This window comes from Bos mutus, chromosome 15 (genome assembly GCF_027580195.1).
Source record: "Bos mutus isolate GX-2022 chromosome 15, NWIPB_WYAK_1.1, whole genome shotgun sequence".
In the NCBI taxonomy this organism is placed as follows: domain Eukaryota; kingdom Metazoa; phylum Chordata; class Mammalia; order Artiodactyla; family Bovidae; genus Bos; species Bos mutus.
The window spans coordinates 45,088,377-45,107,031 of NC_091631.1; the positions used below are offsets into that span (position 1 = coordinate 45,088,377).

At 48.7% G+C, this 18,655-nt stretch overlaps 1 protein-coding gene across 2 annotated transcripts in view; it reads right to left on the reverse strand.

Moving 5' to 3' along the window:
* Positions 1 to 3,101: 3,101 nt before the first annotated feature.
* SERGEF (secretion regulating guanine nucleotide exchange factor) overlaps positions 3,102 to 18,655 on the reverse strand; it is a 248,780-nt gene continuing 233,226 nt past the window's right edge. The window contains exons 11-12 of one of the 2 annotated variants that reach the window (XM_070384045.1): positions 5,681 to 5,785; positions 3,102 to 3,467 (exon numbers count right to left, since the gene is read on the reverse strand). In XM_070384045.1, the coding sequence (XP_070240146.1) occupies positions 3,121 to 3,467; positions 5,681 to 5,785 (452 nt within the window). In that variant the 3' untranslated portion in view covers positions 3,102 to 3,120. The remainder of the gene's footprint in view (positions 3,468 to 5,680; positions 5,786 to 18,655) is intronic. The other variant, XM_005896770.3, reaches the window with a different exon arrangement.

Consider the following 18,655-nt stretch of genomic DNA (forward strand, 5'->3'; position numbering starts at 1 on the left):
AACTCTCACCTCTCTGTGCTCTGGTTGCTGGGGAATTCGGACACTGCCCCTTAGGACCTGGAACCCCCATTCCACTTTCTGACTCACTACCCTCCAATTTCAATTTATCACTAAGTCACTTCACTCAGAAGTGGTGGATGCAGGTGGAGGGCTTTACTCTGAGCCCCTGGCCTGGGTTCACCATTCTCAAGCACAGCCTCATCAAATTTTGACCTGATAACCCACTGGGACTGAAGGTGGTGGGGTGTCAAGGGGAGCTGGAGTGCCTGCGAGGGGAGCCTGTGTGGCAGGTTAGGTTGTAAACATCCCCCGAAAACCTGGTGTGTGGCTGCCCTTCAACAGTCACTCCAGGAGCCTCAGACCTAAGACCTATGAGCACACAGGGGATCTCAGTCCCCTCTCTTTCTTCCTTCCTTCATTCCCATAGGGCAGCATGGTGGGGGGAGGGGGAAGGCCAATCAGCTTAGTCTAGCAGAAAAAAAAATCATTCTTAGAGATAAGTGGGCATTTTCTCAAGCTGGCTCCTATGGCTCATTAGCTAATCACCGTCAAATGATTGGCTATCCACAGCATAGTTAACAAACATTTGTTAGAGATAAAAGCAGAGGGTGGGTGGGGGTGAGGGGATCTTAGAGCTCACGCGTTCAGCCTCTCCACCCTATGGTAACCCTAAGTGTGTACCGACCAGCTCGTTCATTATTACCCATTGGGCACGTCCTCTGTCCCAGGACCTGTCCTTGGTGAAGGGTTCCGGAATCAACCAAGACCTGGTCCCTTGCTCATGAAGAGCTCGAGATCTAGTAGGAATGAAGGGCTTGGGCATCTACAAGTCTGTGAATAACCAATAGGGTTCAGAGGATGCAGAAAAAAAGTCTGGGAGACACTGCCAACAGCCCCTCACCCCACTGAAAGCCCTGGGGCTTTCCGGTGCTGCTCTGATCCGGCCAGTGAGCTGACGTGGAGAAGCCTGCCCACTGCTGTCACTAGAGGGGACTGAAGGGTCCGAGGTGTCGTCTACTGCCGAGAGCCATTCATTCCGGCGTGAGTGGATTAGCTGGGCTCCACAGGCTTCTAAGAAGAGTCTGGCTCAGGTTCTGAGGCTTAAGGCCAATCCACCACCTTACCCTGACTCAAGCTGGGAAGGAGCCCCACGATCTTGTGCCCACAAGGAAGCCTTGGCAGGAGCATGAGGGCTCAGCAGCAGAGGCTTCGGGGGTTCAGATTTCTTCCAGCAGGTGCCAGAAGAGGTAGGGGGCTGTGCTGCAAGACAGACTGCATGTGGGCTCCTCAGGCATGGAAACCCTGTCTAGAAGGTACGGGCCTGAGGACTCACCCGTGTGGGGCTGCCCTCTGATGCAGACCATTCAGCATGTAGGATAGCAGGTGGTGGCCAGTAATGGCGGACTTGCTCCAGTTTGGGTCATCTCTGGGCCATCTGATCTCTCCATCTCAGAAGGCTTGGTCACCTTGGCAAGACCAGCTCAGAGTGTCCAGACAAGTCCTTCCTTCCACTCTGGAAGTGCTTAGAGGTTGTACTGGCCTCTACTGGTCCTGGGATGTGGGAGGACCAAAGGCTTTGCTGGCCAGTGCAGTGATGTGGACTCCATGCACTGGTGTTCAAGGTCAGCCACTGGCCATGGATGGTCTCTAGGTGCAGGCCTGAGGAGCTCAGGATGGCCCTCATCCCCACTCTCCTGAGTCGAACTCCCTGATGATCTCAGGGCCACTCCTTGTCTGTACCCCTTGTCTGGCTCAAAGTACTGGATGGGTCACCTCCCAATTAGGACCCTGGGCCAGGAGTGAGCTGTGTGACCTTAAGATGGTCCCTTCCCCTTCTTGGGCCTCTCTTTTCCCACATGAACAACAAAAATGCTGCATAAGATCAGTGGTTTTAAAACTTTCTCAAGGACGCCTTGTCAAGTGAATCTTATGGGAAGCCAGGTTAAAATGATGCTGCTGTGAATAAGGTTGGCGGGGGGCGGGGGCAGACCTCTGTGTAGTTGGCTTTCCTTTACCCACAGCCCACCCGGTGGCCACTGTCAGGAGGTTGCTCTCAGTCTCAGGAGACTGCTAGGGTCTGGAATACAAGTTTAGAGGCCACTAGGCTAGAAGGTGGTTACAGATCCTCCAGTCATGATGTTCTGGGCTTTTGTAATATTCTCAAGCCTTTGGAGCCTAGCATTCACAGATTCAAATGCTCTCCTGAGTCAGAAGGAGGCGCTGTGCAATGCGCCACAGCCCTGGCTGGCTGGGTGGTGATACTGCCCACCAGGGAAAGCCACTTTCTGAGGCCTCTGGCCAAAGGCCTGCTGGCAGTCACAGCAGAGGAAAAGGTGCCATGGCCCCCAGAGCCATAGCTGCCACCAGAGAAGCCTGAGGCCTGTGGCCTGGCCTGGTCCCTGTTTCACCTGAAGGACCCCTTCCTGCAGAAGCCAAGGGCCTGGCGGGCAGAGCTCAGGGGTTAGGGTTCTTGATGCTGCTTTCCCTTAAGTTCCCCCCCACCCCGCCTCCCACCGGGTGCTGGTCCCTCACCCAGAAATACAGCTTGGCAACTACAGTCACACAGACTGGCTGCAGAGTCCTGCCTGGTTCAGAGGAAGACTGACCTTGGGAGTTTCATTGGTTCTAAAGATTCCCTTGTCTGTCCCAGGGGTCTCTTTGGCCTGGTCTTTCCAGAAGTCTTGTCTCTTCCTCCACTTACTCATCTACACTTCCTCCACTCCCACTCTAGAGCCCTCTCCCTTGGTCCCAGTCACCAAGGGAAGAACTCCATCCTGTCCAAGTATTCAGTCACCGGATCAGAGTACATGGAACCAGGGTACCTTGAACCAGCAGACTGCATGCTCTGGATGCTGAGAATGAAACCCCAGAGCTGTACTTTCTGTCCCCACCAGTCAGGGACAGGCTGGAGACTTCCTGCTGCTTCCTATGTCCTTGGGTAAAGACTTCTCATGCACTGGGTAGAAATGATGTCTGTTTCTAGAGCCCAGACACCAGGCAGGCAGCCACCCATCATTCTGGTCTTGTCGGTCCACCCACAGCGCCTCCTGAACCCCTCTCAGGATTGCTGCAACCTGACAAAGCAATTCTCCAGGGACACGTTAGGTGGGTAAGGTCACTTTATTCAAGGGTCTCTGCCACAAGCCCCCCATTTCTGAACCTGTCAGATTGGGCTTGGGGAGAAGTTTCTGCATGCCTTTCCTTCTGGTTTCTTTCTTGCTCCATAGCTTCTTGAGATCTGGCTTCCTTGGTGGCATCTGGGGAAGGACTGGTGACACTGGGGTGCTGGCCCAGGGCAGGGAGGGCTGGCAGCTGGCAAAGGGCCAGGGAGTGGCCAGCCCCGCAGCCCACATGGAGTCCCAAGAAGAAACGTAGGCCTGGCACGGGCTTTGGGGCCCAGACGTCAGCTTCGGTGCCGTCCCCGCACATGCCATGCTCGTTCCAGCCCCAGGAGTGACACACACCACCTGAGACAGGGAGAGAGAGAGAAACAGACTGTTGTAGCTGTGGTTCTGGGGAACGGGCCCAAAACACTCCCCCTGGGGGTGCGGTATCCCCGAGGACCCCACGTTACACCTGAGGAAACCAAAGCTCAGCCACACCTCAGGGCCTGCCTGCCCTCCTGGCTTCCTCCCCTGTTCCCCAAGGCTGCTTTACTTCACTCCCACCCACCCGCCACCTTCCTGCCTCAAACCTGGCTCTCCTCCGCGGCCCCTCCCTTTCCCTCCCCCTACAGGCACCTCTCTCTCTCTCTCTCTCTCTCTCACTCACACACACACACACACACACACACTCCTAGACCTGCCAATTCTGCCTCTGAAAGTCTCTCCAATCCTTCCCCACCACTCCGTCTGCTGATCCCAACCCCATTTTCTCTCATCTGGGTCACACCAACAGCCAACTAACCAGGCTGCTCACCATCCACTCTGATCTTCAAGGAGCATCAGGATAATCTCTGACAACGGCAGATCTAACCAGGTCACTCCCCTGCTTCAACCCTTCACTGACTTCCCACTGCCCTTAAAGCCCTTCTGGCCAGTGAGGCAGAGTGGTCTGGCTCTGGACCAGCCTGCGGGGCTCCCCTTTCACACTCTCCCCCACCCCATTGCATGCCAGAACCCCTGCTTCCTTCAGCTTCTAAAACATGCCCTGTGGGGCTGACCTTTCTCTCCAAGTTCCGGCTTTGCTGGGCTTTACATCCCCCTCATCCTTCAGATTCTGTTTAGATCATGCTCAGAGGCCGGATTCCCCAGCACCCAGTCACCCTGGATTCCTGTCATCGCCCTTATACTTTTCCCTGTGGGGGTGGATAGATGGTCTGGGTGCTGATGGGTTTATTCTCCACTCCTCTCAAGACTGTCTGCCCTACAGTAAGGGAGGAACATGAATGTTCTGTTCACTGCCCTATCTCAGTTGTGGCTCAACAAGGTTCACTGAATTGATCAACAATTAAAGAACTCAGACTCCTACAGCCAATCTCTGAGCCAGCATTTGAGCGCATGTCTCTCCGACAGCCCATGAGGCTCCCACCCCATCACAGCACCTCTTCCTAGGTTTTGGACCCTTTCCTGGAATCTAACTAAACTCGCTCACATTTTTCTGTGGTTGTTAAAAAAAATTTTTTTTTTTCTGGATATAAAAGTAATATATCTTTGTGGTAAAAGCGAGGGGGGTGTGTAGAGAAAAATATGGATAGGTGTAAAGAAAAGCAGACTCCTAGAATCTTGTCCACTACAATGAATATTTTAACTATTTTATTTTACTTTTTTTGGCTCTACAATACAGCATGTGGGATCTTAACTCCCCAACCAGGAACTGACCCATGCCTCCTGCATCTTAACCACTGGACCGCCAGTGAATATTCCCACTACGAATATTTTCAATCTCTCTTTCAAATCTTCAATTTGTGAAACCTGTAAATATTTGTGTACATATCATCTTGCTTTCCTGCCTTAATAACATAAACATTTCTCCATAGAATTACAGATTATTCAAAAAGTAAATTAAAAATAAATTGTTTGAAATTTTGAAAACACTCTATGCAGAAAAGTACAAATAATTTAACAGAAAGACATGTTCCCCAATCAGATTTAGAACATAAGTTAACATTTTACCATATTTGTTTCAACCTTTAAAAAAATAAATCAATTATAAAGATACCATTTAAGACCCACCTCTCATCCTTGGCCCTCCTTCCAGGAAGTAACCACTATTTGAAGTTGGTGTACATTGCCTGCATGCTTGTTTTATATTTTTCTACATATATGTGTCCTTAAATACTATGTAATATTTTTAGTTTGTTTTAAAGATTTACACAAGTAGTGTCACTCAAATATATCTTTTGTTGTAACTTGCTCTTTATACCATTGTTTTTGAAATCTATCTGAGCTGATAGTTACAGATTTAGTTCATTTATTTCAACTGTGCATAGTATTTTATTATGCATAAATCATATTTTACTCACCCATTTCCCTTCTGATGGACAGTTCTTTAATGACTGATGATTATTGCTGCTATTTTATTACACAAGATACAATTTACAACAATCCTATTACTATTGTTGCTACTATAAATAGCATTGCAGTGAACATCCTGGAACACGTGTCCTTATACAAATTGGTGTTTGTGCACACTGATCCCTAGAAGTGTGAGTGTGGTGGAATCACACGTTTGCATTTACCAGGCATGGCCAAGGGCTTCCCAGGCGGCTCAGTGGTAAAGTATCCACCTGCCAATGCAGGAGCCACTGGAGACATGGGCTTGATCCTTGGGTCGGGAAGATCCCCTGGAGGAGGAAATGGCAACCCACTTCAGTATTCTTGTCAGGATAATCCCATAGACAGAGGAGCCTGGTGGCCTACACTTCCGTGGGGGTGGCAAAGAGTCAGACACGACTGAACACACACGCAGGTACCGCCAAACCGCTCTTCACCACGGCTGCAGCCTCATCGTTTATAGTCCCATCGGCAGTGGGTATGAACTTGTTTCCTTCTATCTTTGCCGTTACATTCTTTCGATTCTTATTAAATACATGTAATTATTTTGCAATTTTGACTACTAGTGAGATGAAGCATCTCTGTATACTACCCCTAAATTGCTTCTCCTACGTATTGTGTGTTTACATTCTTTCATTCTTTGCCTGTTTTTGGTTGCTTGCCTTTTCTTTCTTCCTAATTTGTAAGTGTTCTTTGTGTATTCTTTTGTTTACATAATCCTTTGTTATAAGCATCATGTCTTCTCCCAGAAGTCTGTGGTGTCTCTTCACTTTGTTTATGGTGTCTTTTGTTATAAAGATTATTTAAAATGACTGCCTAGTTATGCCCATTATGGAGATTAAACAGTTTCCTTAACCTGCATTTTATTATGAGGTTTGTTTCTAATTTTTCATTATTTTGTATAACATTTCTATGAACATCTTTTGTACATGAATCTTTGCCTACATTTCTAATTATTTTCTCAAATTAAGATTCTTAGAATGGGAATTTCTGGTCAAATGGCGTGGACATTTTTGAGATTCCTGAGTATTGCTTTGAGTACTGCCAGAATACTTTTCACAAAGGCCACTCAAATATAACTACAGCAATCTGTGTGAATCTCTATAGCACTCCAGTATTGTCAGTGGGTATTCATTATTATAATATTTAAAAATCCTTTCTAATTTGAAGGCAAAGATTATTATTTTTTTATTTTCATTATTTTTATTGTACTTTTCTCATTCCCACTGAAACTGAAAGAGAATTCTTATTTTTCTCAGATATCTGTATTTCCTCTTTAGTTTATTGTCTGCTTTACAGGTTTTCCCTGTTTTGCACAGAAAAGTTTAAGTGTTGAGACCCAAAAGCCAGATGGCCTAGGTTCAAATCCTAACTCCTCCATGTATTACCTGTGATCCTGGGTGAGTTACTTAGCTTCTCTGAGCCTCAGTCTCCTCATCTGTTAAATGGGGATAATAATAGTATCTTTTTCATAAAGTTTATACATACTTATTCATTTACACTGTTTCCACTGTTTCCCCATCTATTTGCCATGAAGTGGTGAGACCAGATGCCATGATCTTATTTTTCTGAATATTGAGCTTTAAGCCAACCTTTTTGCTCTCTTCTTTCACTTTCATCAAGAGACTTTTTAGTTCCTCTTCACTTTCTGCCAGGGCTTCCCTGGTGGCTCAGATGGTAAAGCATCTGCCTGCAATGCAGGAGACCCGGGTTCGATTCCTGGGTCAGGAAGATCCCCTGGAGAAGGAAATGGCAATCCACTCCAGCACTCTTGCCTGGAAAATCCCATGGACGGAGGAGCCTGATAGGCTACAGTCCATGGGGTCGCAAAGAGTCGGACACGACTGAGCGACTTCACTTCACTTTCTGCCATAAGGGTGGTGTCATATGCATATCTGAGGTTATTGATATTTCTCCCGGCAATCTTGATTCCAGCTTCTGCTTCTTCCAGCCCAGTGTTTCTCATGATGTACTTAAGTTAAATAAGCAGGGTGACAATATACAGCCTTGACGTACTCCTTTTCCTATTTGGAACCAGTCTGTTGTTCCATGTCCAGTTCTAACTGTTGCTTCCTGACCTGCATACAGGTTTCTCAAGAGACAGGTCAGATGGTCTGTTATTCCCATCTCTTTCAGAATTTTCCACAGTTTATAGTGATCCACATAGTCAAAGGCTTCGGCAATAGTCAATAAAGCAGAAATAGATGTTTTTCTGGAACTCTTGTCAGACTTTTTTTGGGGGGGCTCCAAAATCACTGCAACTGGTAACTGCACTCATGAAATTAAAAGACACTTACTCCTTGGAAGAAAGTTATGACCACCCTAGATAGCATATTAAAAAGCAGCGACATTACTTTGCCAACAAAGGTCTGTCTAGTCAAGGCTATGGTTTTTCCAGTGGTCATGTATGGATGTGAGAGTTGGACTGTGAAGAAAGCTGAGGGCCGAAGAATTGATGCTTCTGAACTGTGGTGTTGGAGAAGACTCTTGAGAGTCCCTTGGACTGCAAGGAGATCCAACCAGTCCATTCTGAAGGAGATCAGCCCTGGGATTTCTTTGGAAGGAATGATGCTGAAGCTGAAACTCCAGTACTTTGGCCAACTCATGCGAAGAGTTGACTCATTGGAAAATACCCTGATGCTAGGAGGGATTGGGGGCAGGAGGAGAAGGGGACGACAGAGGATGAGATGGCTGGATGACATCACTGACTCAATGGACGTGAGTCTGAGTGAACTCCGGGAGTTGGTGATGGACAGGGAGGCCTGGTGTGCTGCGGTTCATGGGGTCGCAAAGAGTCGGACACGACTGAGCAACTGAACTGAACTGATTCATTTACAAGGATTAAACAAATAAGTATATATATAAAATACATAGTACCGCAGTCCTAGCTTATGTGCAGGGGACACTTTTCAAGACCCTCAGTGAATGCCTGAAACCATGGATGGTACCAAATCCTGTACTGGTTCTTCCTATAATAATGGGCATGTAGCATGTACTGCATAGATGGGCTGGACAAAGGGTTGATTTACATCCTGGGCAGGATGGAGCAGGACAGAGCAAGTTTTCATTACACTACTCGAATGGCATGCAATTCAAAACTTGTGAGTTGTTTACTGCTGGAATTTTCCATTTAATATTGACTGACCATGGTTGACAGTGGGCAACTGAAACCACAGAAAGCAAAATTGTGGCTGAGGGGGCACTACTGCACTAAATAAATGCTTGCCATTATTGTTCTCAAGAGCCTTACTAAGATTATTTTAAGAGTATTAATTCTGTGCATATGTGGCAGAAATATTTTTCCTCAGTTTTATTTAAAATTTTGCTTTGGGTGTTTTGATGTAAAACATAAATTTTGTGGTTCTACATAGTACCATTTCTTGCTCTTTTATCTAATCATTTCTCCCATTGCTGTAAGAATTGGAAGCCCATCCCCGTCCAGATCAGTAAATACTTTTGATTGTTTTTTTTTTTTTCAATCATCTGAGTTTGTAATTATCTTTACATTTCACTCATTAGCCACTGAAAAATCTGTTTTGTGGACCACTCTTTCACAGAGGGAGCCTGGCTGGCCTGGGATTGCCCTTCTCCTTCCTTTTCCCTGGGAGGGAGGCAGGCATTAGCCAAAAGCTTGGGCTTGGGGAAACACAGATGTCTGCCTGTTTGGCCCGTGAGTGAGGAAATGCACACAGAGAGGATGAGCCCCAGGCCACAAGTCCTGCAGTTCAGCAGGCACTTCAGCCAGGCCGATCTCAGGCACAAGGTGGACAGTGGGACAGGCTTGGGACCTGCGGGCTTCATTCGGCACCTGCTGCGGGCTTCATGCCCGGCCCTGGTGAGCGGCACCAGCTGACGGTCAGCAGGAATGGGGGTGGGAGGAAGGCAGCGCTGACCTAGCAGCAGGACATGGCACAATGGGCAGCTGGCAGGCCCCTCTCCTCCTGCCAAAGGAAACGCTCTGAGGAAGCCACGTGCAGGGCTGGGGTAGCCCACTGGGTTGAAAAGCCTGGCACAGGCTCAGATACAGCTTCTTCCAGCCCTCCCAAAGAGGCTGGCGTGAGGGTAGGTGCTTTATATTCTTTATCTCACTTTATTCCAGCAATCCTGTAGGGCAGTCATGCTTCATAGATTATTCTCATTTTAGAGATTATGAAACTGAGGCTCTAGAACCCAGGAGGTGTGGCTCCAGAATCTATGCTAAACTCTGCACATTCTGTATCAGGGCTTGCCGAATTTATTCCGTAAAGGCAGATAGGAAATACTTCAGGTTGATGGTCTCATACGGTCTCTGTTGCATATTCTTATTCTTTATTACAAGACTTTAAAAATCATTCTTAGCTTGCGAGGCCATACAAAACAGACCATGAATTAGATCTGGCCCATGGCTTGTAACCCACCAGCCCCTGGTACATATATAACACATACTATGGATGACTGTGGACTATGCTATGCTTGCCCTGGTTCTCACATCACCACACAGCTGTGTGACAATGGCAAGTCTGTCCCCACCTCCCTCACGGGGCTCCTAGGAGCAGGCCCACATGTGCTGATATACAGTAATGCCCTGGTACCCTGCCTGACACATGGTGACAGCTCACACCCACGTGAGAAGGAGGAAAAGGCAAGGAAGGCCATGCAGGTGGGAAACCCTCCCTGCAGATGGGGAGGCTGAGGGTGGAATGACAAGTCAGGGGTTCCCCAACACTGCAAAGAAACCTCCTGTAGAAAAAGACCAGGCTGCTGAACTTGGAGAGTGAAAGATGGGCTGCCCTGTAATAGAAGGGCTCACCCAAGACATGTTTAGGTTCTGAGCTCCTCCAGCATTTTAGATGTTTCACACACACATCCGCCTCCCACCCTCACTGACGGCCACCTATTCAGGGGCACAGTGAAGATGGGAGGGCCCTCTGGACTCAGCAAGGTGCTACTGTTCTCCTACTGTTCTCATAGGAGCCCATGACAAGTCTCCTCCTAAGCTAACTGGCATACGGGACACCCAGTTTTCAAAACAAGTGCATTCACGATGATTCCTGGAGTTACACAGGGATCTCTGCAGTGTGTCTGGCACTCGCCAAGCTCTCGAGGACACTGAGATCCCACCTGATTGATCCAGAGTTGCTCCACTAGACCTGGGACACCTGTCTGAGCCTTTGGGTATCAATCACTTCAGTCATGTCCAACTCTTTGCGACCCTATGGACCAACCATAGCCTGCCAGGCTCCTCTGTCCATGGGATTCTCCAGGCAAGAATACTGGAGTGGGTTGCCATGCCCTCCTCCTAGGGATCTTCCCAACCCAGGGATCGAACCCTGCAGCTCCTGCATTCCAGGTGGATTCTTTACCACTGAGTCACCGGGGAAGCTCCGAGCCTTGGGTAGAGAGCTCATAGATACAGAAGGATTCCTCAACCTCTAGAGTTCAGTGCCCTGCCTGTGGAGCTCAGTGATGCTGATTCAGGCTGTAACAAGTGACAAAGCTTAGGGCCCACCACACTTGCATTAGCCTAAGAGCCCTGCAGGCAACAGAATCTTGGGGTGGGACGGTCCCTGGCACAGGTTGGACACAGCACCTCAATCTGTTCAGGTCTGTGGCACCTGCCTGAGCTCCTTGGCAACCTGGGTCCTCACAGGGCCTTATGGTGCTGGGACTGCAGCCCAGCGCTAGGAAGGGGGCAGCTTTTCTGTGGGAGCATACTTGCCTACAAGAGGCAAGCACCTGAGCATGTGCGGCAGAAACCCTTGGTTTCCCTGAACCACAGAATGGAGGCTACATTTCCCAACTTCTTGTACAGTGGAGCGTGGCCAATGAGTTGTTCATTGTTCAGTTGCTAAGCCGTGTCTGACTCTTTGCGACCCCATGGCTTCCCTGTCCTTCACTGTCTCCTGGAGTTTGCTCAACTCATGTCCATTGAGTCAGTGATGCCATCCAACCATCTCACCCTCTGTTGTCCCCTTCTCCTCCTGCCCTCAATCTTTCCCAGCATCAGGGTCTCTTCTAAGGAGTCAGTTCTTCACTTCAGGTGACCAAAGTATTGGAGCTCTGGCTTCAGGATCAGTATTGGAGCTTCAGCTTCCAATGAATATTCAGGGTTGATTTCCTTTAGGATTGATTGGCTTGATCTCCTTACCATCCAAGGGACTCTCAAGAGTCTTCTCCAGTGCCACAGTTCAAAAGCATCAATTTGTTGGTGCTCAGCCTTCTTGATGGTCCAACTCTCACATTCGTACATGACTACTGGAAAAACCATAGCATTGTTGATATAGACCTTTGTCGGCAAAGTGATGCCTCTGCTTTCTAAAATGCTGTCTAGGTTGGTCATAGCTTTCCTCTCAAGGAGCAAGTATTTTTTAATTTTATTTGCAGTCACTGTTTAATTCTGCAGTTACTGTTCAAAGTGATTTGGGAGCCCAAGAGAATAAAATTTGCCACTGTTTCCACTTCTTCCCATCTATTTGCCATGAAGTGATGGGACTGGATGCCATGATCTTAGTTTTTTGAAGCAAGCTGAAATGTTCTGTATTAAAGAACTCTTCTTCAAAGACAGGTGGCATGTGCCCCTTGCCCCTTTCTTCTTTGTCCCTTCCTCCATCCTGTCACTGGAAATGTGGATGTGATGGCTGGAGCTCTAGCTGCCTCCTCTGACCATGAAGATGCGGGCTACAACCTAGGGATGGTGTTTCTCAGTTTCATATAAATGTTACCTTAATTCTCACAGCAACCCTCTGAAGTGTTCTTGCCTCCATTTTATAGATGAGGTAACTAAGCTCAGAGAGGTAAAAGAACTTGCCCATGGTCACGTGGCCATTCTAGCCAGGACTAGAATCCAGGACTCCTGAGTCTCAGGGTCCTTCAGTATTTCCAAAATGGTAATAAAGTCACTGAATACTTAGTGTACGCCAGGCCCGTGATAACCACTTTATATGTATTAATTCACTGAATCCCCACAGCAAACCTAGCACACCTGGTGAGAAGTGGACCTAAATTCCAACCCAGCCAAAAGGACTCCAGAATCTCTTTTGTCAATATGTCATCCTCTCTAGCAAAAGCCCTGCTCCTCAGGTAATGAAGAAAGGTTCAAAGTCATGGCCCAACTGGACAGGGACAAGGTCACTGATGGGAGGCAAGAGCTGTAGCAGGTGAGAGGAGGAGCACGCTACAGAAGAGCAGGATCCTCCCGAGCCCTCACAAGCACTGGGGATGAGGCTGCGGCAGCTGCAGAAGACCCTGCTTCCTTCTGCCACTGCCCACCCCAGCACATCTTGGGGATGGGGAAAGAGGAGGTAGAGACGGTGCAAAAAGTCAGGCCGCCAATGGTTCACCTTGTCTGCTGCCTCTCAGAGGCCACACATGGACCTTGGGCCTCAGGCAGAGCTGCTCTTCTGCAACACCAGGCAGAGACAGAGACAGATAGAGAGAGACAGGAGGGGCGAGGTCTGAGCACCTCACGGAGAGGAAGGCTCTGGATTCAGGAAGGCGGTAGATGTCAGTGTGCATGGAGCTGGCCTCAGGGCCGGGCAAGTTTCAGAGAAATGTCTGAGTGTCCAGTCGCCCAAGTTTATGGGTATCTCACCATTTGGGCCGTAACTGGTGGTCCCTAGGTCCTGCTGTGAGCAAGGAATTCAGGCTTCCTGATGTGTTTGGGGTCTAGGTGGCAACCTCAGGACAGAAAGATGAGATTCAGGGCCAGAGTCTATCTTGCCTGGACAATTACAACAGCTGGTTTCTGGGTGGGGGAAGTTAGGCTGAAACACAGTGTGGACTAGGTCCTCTTGCGGACAATTTCCTGTCTCCCCACCATCTACAAGGGACCTCTTAACTGACTCTGACGGCAGCCTGTCCCTCCTGGCTGCATCAGCGCTCTTTCCTCTGTTCCAGCCCCACAGGCTTGCCACTGCTCCCTGAGTTCATCCAGATCTTTCACACAGTCATGATTCTGCTCAGATGAGTCCATTTATTTCATTGTGTGGACACCTGTACTGGACACAAGACCCCGAAGAGGAAAATTCAGTTTCTGCCCTGGAGCTGCCAGGCCATTAGGGTACACAACCATGTGCGTGCGTGCTCAGCCGCTTCCGTCGCGTCTGACTCTGTGTGACTCCATGGACTATAGCCTTTGAGGCTCCCCTGTCCATGGAATTCTCCAGGCAAGAATACTGCAGAGGGTTGCCATTTCCTTCTCCAGGGAATCTTTCTGGCTCAGGGACTGAACCTGAGTCTCCTACGTCTCCTGCATTGACAGGCAGGTTCTTTACCACTAGAGCCACCACGCTGCTGCTGCTGCTAAGTCACGTCAGTCGTGTCCGACTCTGTGCGACCCCATGGATAGCCGCCCAGCAGGCTCCTCTGGCCACAGGATTCTCTAGGCGAGAATCCTGGAGTGGGATGCCATTTCCTTCTCTGGTGCCGCCATGGGGAAAGACAATTATGGGGACCAGTGGCATGTACAAGGGGGCTGGCACGACAGTGTCTACTGTGGTGTTGTTTGTAATTGTGAAAGACTTTAAGGGGAACCCCAAAATACCCATCACAAAGGAATATGCAAAGAAACTATGATGTGACCCTACCATTTGAACCACATATGGGTCAAGTATATTGAATAATATTATGAATTATTTTAATAATTGAATAATATTATGAATAATATCAAGTAATATTGAATAATATTATGAATTATTTATAATTGAATAATATGAATAATAATATAAAGTAATATTGAATAATATTATGAATTATTTATAATCGAATAATATTATGAATAATATCAAATAATATTGAATAATATTATGAATAATATTATGAATAATATTGAATAATATTATGTCTTGAATAATACACAGCTATTTAAAATAATGAGGTAGCACTCTGTGGCCTGACATGGGACAATACCTTGGACATTTTTAAGAGAAGATAGGATACAGAACAATATAGAGGAATTATGACTTAATTTATGCAAAGCCACTATATATTTTTGTATGTATAGATTCTGAAGAATGCATCCCAAACTGAGAACACACAGTCTCTGAGGAAGAGAGGGAGACACGGGGAAGGATGACTGATATTTTCTCCTTTGTGTGTTCATATATTTTAAAAACCTTTGAGGCCTCTTGTAGGATTTGCCTTCTTCTAGCTGTGAGGAACAACCTTGAAATAGTCATAGAAGTCATGATTCAGAAAAAAAAAATAAAGAATAAAAACCAATAATATAGGATGATGATAAAAAAAGCAACAGTATTTCTAAGGGACAGAAGTAGCAGAGGGGAGAATTATATGCTCTGTTGTGGACACCAGGCAGGTGTCACTGAAAGTTTCAGGAATTATTTTTGAGCTGGGTTTTGAAGGATGAATAAGAGTTCACCCGTCTTAAGTAGAAGGTACTCACTAAGATTTGCCTACTTGGAGTGACCTTCACTGATTTTGCTGGCATCTTTTTGGCTGCAGGAGTACATTTTGACCCAGTGTAGGGCTGGGTCCTCCTGCGCTGTTGGAAGGCTGTTAATCTCACTTCCGCTGAGTTCTTAAGGTGCCCAGAGCTCTCTAAGCACACACACCACACTCTTTCTGGATCTAGAGGTGTTTCTATTTGTAACTGCCTCACTGATCTGTGAGCTGGGATGAGAGCCAGGCCTGGGGAGCGGGTCACACTTGTTAATCAGCCTCAGGTATGTGGTATGGGCAACTCAGGATGGAGCTACTGAGTGAAAGTGGATACATCTGGGCCGTTCCCCTGCCACAGTCTTTCTGAACCCCCTGCTCTGTCTGGAGAGCAGCAGAGCTGGAGCACACACCTAACACTGAGATCTAGTGCCATCAACACCAGTCCTGTGCCTGGATCCTTATCTTTATCTCTCTATCTGTGGCCAGAGCCACCTCCTGGCCACTGGCCTCAAGAACAGAGAGCCATGGCCACAGTGCCCAGAGAGGGGCTGCTCCTCCACCAGAACAGCCTAGAGAGTGGCTGCGAGGACAACGGTCCCACTGGGCCAGTCTGAGGGAAGAGGCACTCTCAGTGCAGGACATGTCTAATAATGAGTCCATTTGTCCCTCTCTGGGGCCACTGATGCCCTCAAGGCAGGATCTGGGGCAGCAGGAGGAAGCAAGCTCCCAAAATCAGGAGCGGGGAGGGCCTGCTGGCCCACAGTGTTACTCTGGAGATGCTTTTGTGACTGCAGCCTAAGTTGCTAAGTAGAAGCTGACTGGCCTGGGGTCCTTTCCAGACAAGGATCCATGATAGCACTGAGAACGGGGTGAGAGGAAGAGGTAGGGTTTGGGACTGAAGGCGAGCAGGCCAGAGAGGAGGTTGTGGCTGTCCACCAGGTAGGAACAATGAAGGATTTAGGAAGGTAATGTTTAAAGGACATCGAGGATCTCACCAGCCAATCACTCTGTACGGGTGCTCCTGCAAGGGTGTTCTAACTGCTCTCTCTGCTGCCCCTATTGTATTCTCTACACAAAAACTGAGAGAGGCTGTTCAAACCTGGCAGGAAGTCAGCACGGCACTGCAGATCCTCCATTGCCTCTTCATTGACTCAGATAAATAACAGCTGGTGTCCAGCTTCTTCCTGGACCTCAGCTTCTATCAAGTTCCACCTTGCTGACATCACCATAGCTACAATGACTGACTCTCTTCCTGTTCCTCAAACGGCGCTGGCCTCTGGGCCTTTGCTGTCCTCACTGTCTGGAATGCTCTTGCCCTGATGTCCACAGGTTCACTCCCTCATGTTGTCAAGTATTTGTTCAAATGCCACCTTATCTGGGCTTCCCAGGTGGTGCTAGTGATAAAGAACCTGCCGACCAACGCAGGAGATATAAGAGATGTGGGTTTGATCCCAGGGTCGGGAAGATTCCCTGGAGTGGGGCATGGCAACTCCAGTTGCCTTCCCTGACAACTCTGTATGAAATAGCCATCTACACCCCTCCCCATCTCTTGTCTCCTCACTTGCTTTATTTTTCTTTGTATTTTTAACTTGTTATTTACAGTCTCTCTCCTGACCAGAACACAAGCCCTCTGAGAGCAGGACTCTGCTGCTATTTCCGCACCTGAAACAATACTCACAGGACACTAGCACTCATACCTGTTGTTTGAATGAACGGACACTCGAATGGATGAATGGCTGGCAAGAGCAAGGAGCTGTCGGATCTTTCCCAGAGGCTAAAAGAGCCCACAGACGTGGGGAGGAGATGCACGCAGGTCGATTTCCGCTTACCATCAGGAAGAACACTGTAAGGACTGCCCTGGAGAGGGGCAGGTCGCCTGTGCCAGAGGTTCTGAGCCTCCAGCTGGTGATGGCATTCCTATGGTGGGCAGAGTCTGAGATGACACAGCGCAGAAGTCCTTCTAAGTCTGGAGAACTTGCGTGGTGGTGTGGGTGGATTTGGATGTGAATGAGAGAAAGAGAGAGAGAGGAGGAAGGTGGAAGTAGAAGAGCCAAGGAGGGGGACACATGCCCTGGGCCTGAGGCTGGCTTCCTCGGACCTGACAGAGGAATGGCCTTGGTTCAGATGATAAATAAAAATGGGTGGAATGGATGGGGTTTGCCCTCAGAGGTTTCAATCTGAGGCTGCAAGGCTGGGGCTGTTCTTGCACCTCTGTTAGAATCTGATCGCTTAAAATGTTGTTCAGTTCTCCCTGTTGATCTCTCTCCCTTTACATAAGAGGAAGCAGGCCGAGAGTGGGGCAGTGTCACACCAAAGGTCCCCACCTGCATGCCTTCTACTGCTATGTCCCCCTCTGCATCTCTGCAGGCATCACATTTGATGGTGAAAACAGCCCAGTGAGGAAGGGGTGAGAAGAGAGGGAAAGCCAAGTCTGAGAAGGTTCAGAAACAGCCAGGCTGAGAGAGACGGAGGCCAGCTGTATGAATCCTACCTCCCAACACACATCCAGGGGTAAGGAGGTGCTGCGGCTCGTGGCAGCCTGGGTCACCTGCGGAGAGAGCGTGCTGCGGCACGTTGGCCCCACTGGGTGACTATTCTTAGATCTAGGGAGCTAGGAGCGATGGATTTAGAACTTACGAGGTGGAAACGTGTTGGCCTGTTTTATAAACAACCAAACTCCTCCCCATAGACTGCCTTTCTGAATTCTGTGTTCTCCGTCAGAACTGCGAGCTTTCTGGGCTTCTTGGCTGCACTTGGAGAAGGAACAGAAAAGACAGCTCGCCTTCTCAAGGGTCTGCCAGGACCCCGAGTGCAGCCAAGGGCTGTGCGCAACCCACTCACTGAATAGAGCCGCCCTAGGAAGGAGGTATTTTGATCACACTCTATGGAAGAAGAAACAGAGGCTGGGAGAGGTCCCAGATCAGCATGCCCTGGGAGGGCAAGGCTGTGAGTGAGGAGGCCCAGGGTGGAGTCTGGTGCTGCCAGCAGGGGTCTGCCCTGGAGATGGAGTGGTAAGGCCACAGCATGGTGCCTGTGGGGTTTAATCCCTTTCAGTGTTTGCATATCCTGTCCTCCAGACTTCTCCACTGCAGGTAATAGGGAAAGACTGAATGCGGGAGGAGAAGGGGACGACAGAGGATGAGATGGTTGAATGGCATCACCGACTCAATGGACATGAGTTTGAGTCAACTCTGGGAGTTGGTGATGGACAGGGAGGCCTGGTATGCTGTAGTCCATGGGGTTGCAAAGAGTCGGACACAACTGAGCAACTGAACTGAACTGAATTCAGATAACCTAGCAGCCTGTCCCACAGCCCCTCCTCTTGGTAGGTCCCAAGTTGTCATCATCCCTCCTAGAAGTTTGGTCCCCAGAGCTGGCGGAGGGCTCTATCTAGACGCACACTTGGTTCCCAGGGGCTGCCTGCATCAGTGCAGCCTGAGGCCACAATAGCTGTGTTGGAGTCTAAGTCAGCTGACTCTCCCCACAGCCCACTTCCACCCCAATACTGTTTCCGCAGAAGCTTCTGTACAAACACTGGCCTCGGTGCTGGTGTTCGGACCTGACTGGGAATTTCAAGATGTCTCCACCAAAAGCACTTTCCTAAGTGAACACAGCCACTTCTGAGGGGCACCAGCAGAGGGGCACAGTGCAGCACTGAGGCCCGGAGCCTGGTCACAGCAGAGCCTCCTGACACTGTGCTCCCCACGCCTGTTTGGGAACCCCAGGGTTCAGAAGAGGAGCCAGGGCACTAGTGCATTAGCGGGGGTGGGAGGAAGAAGGTCTGT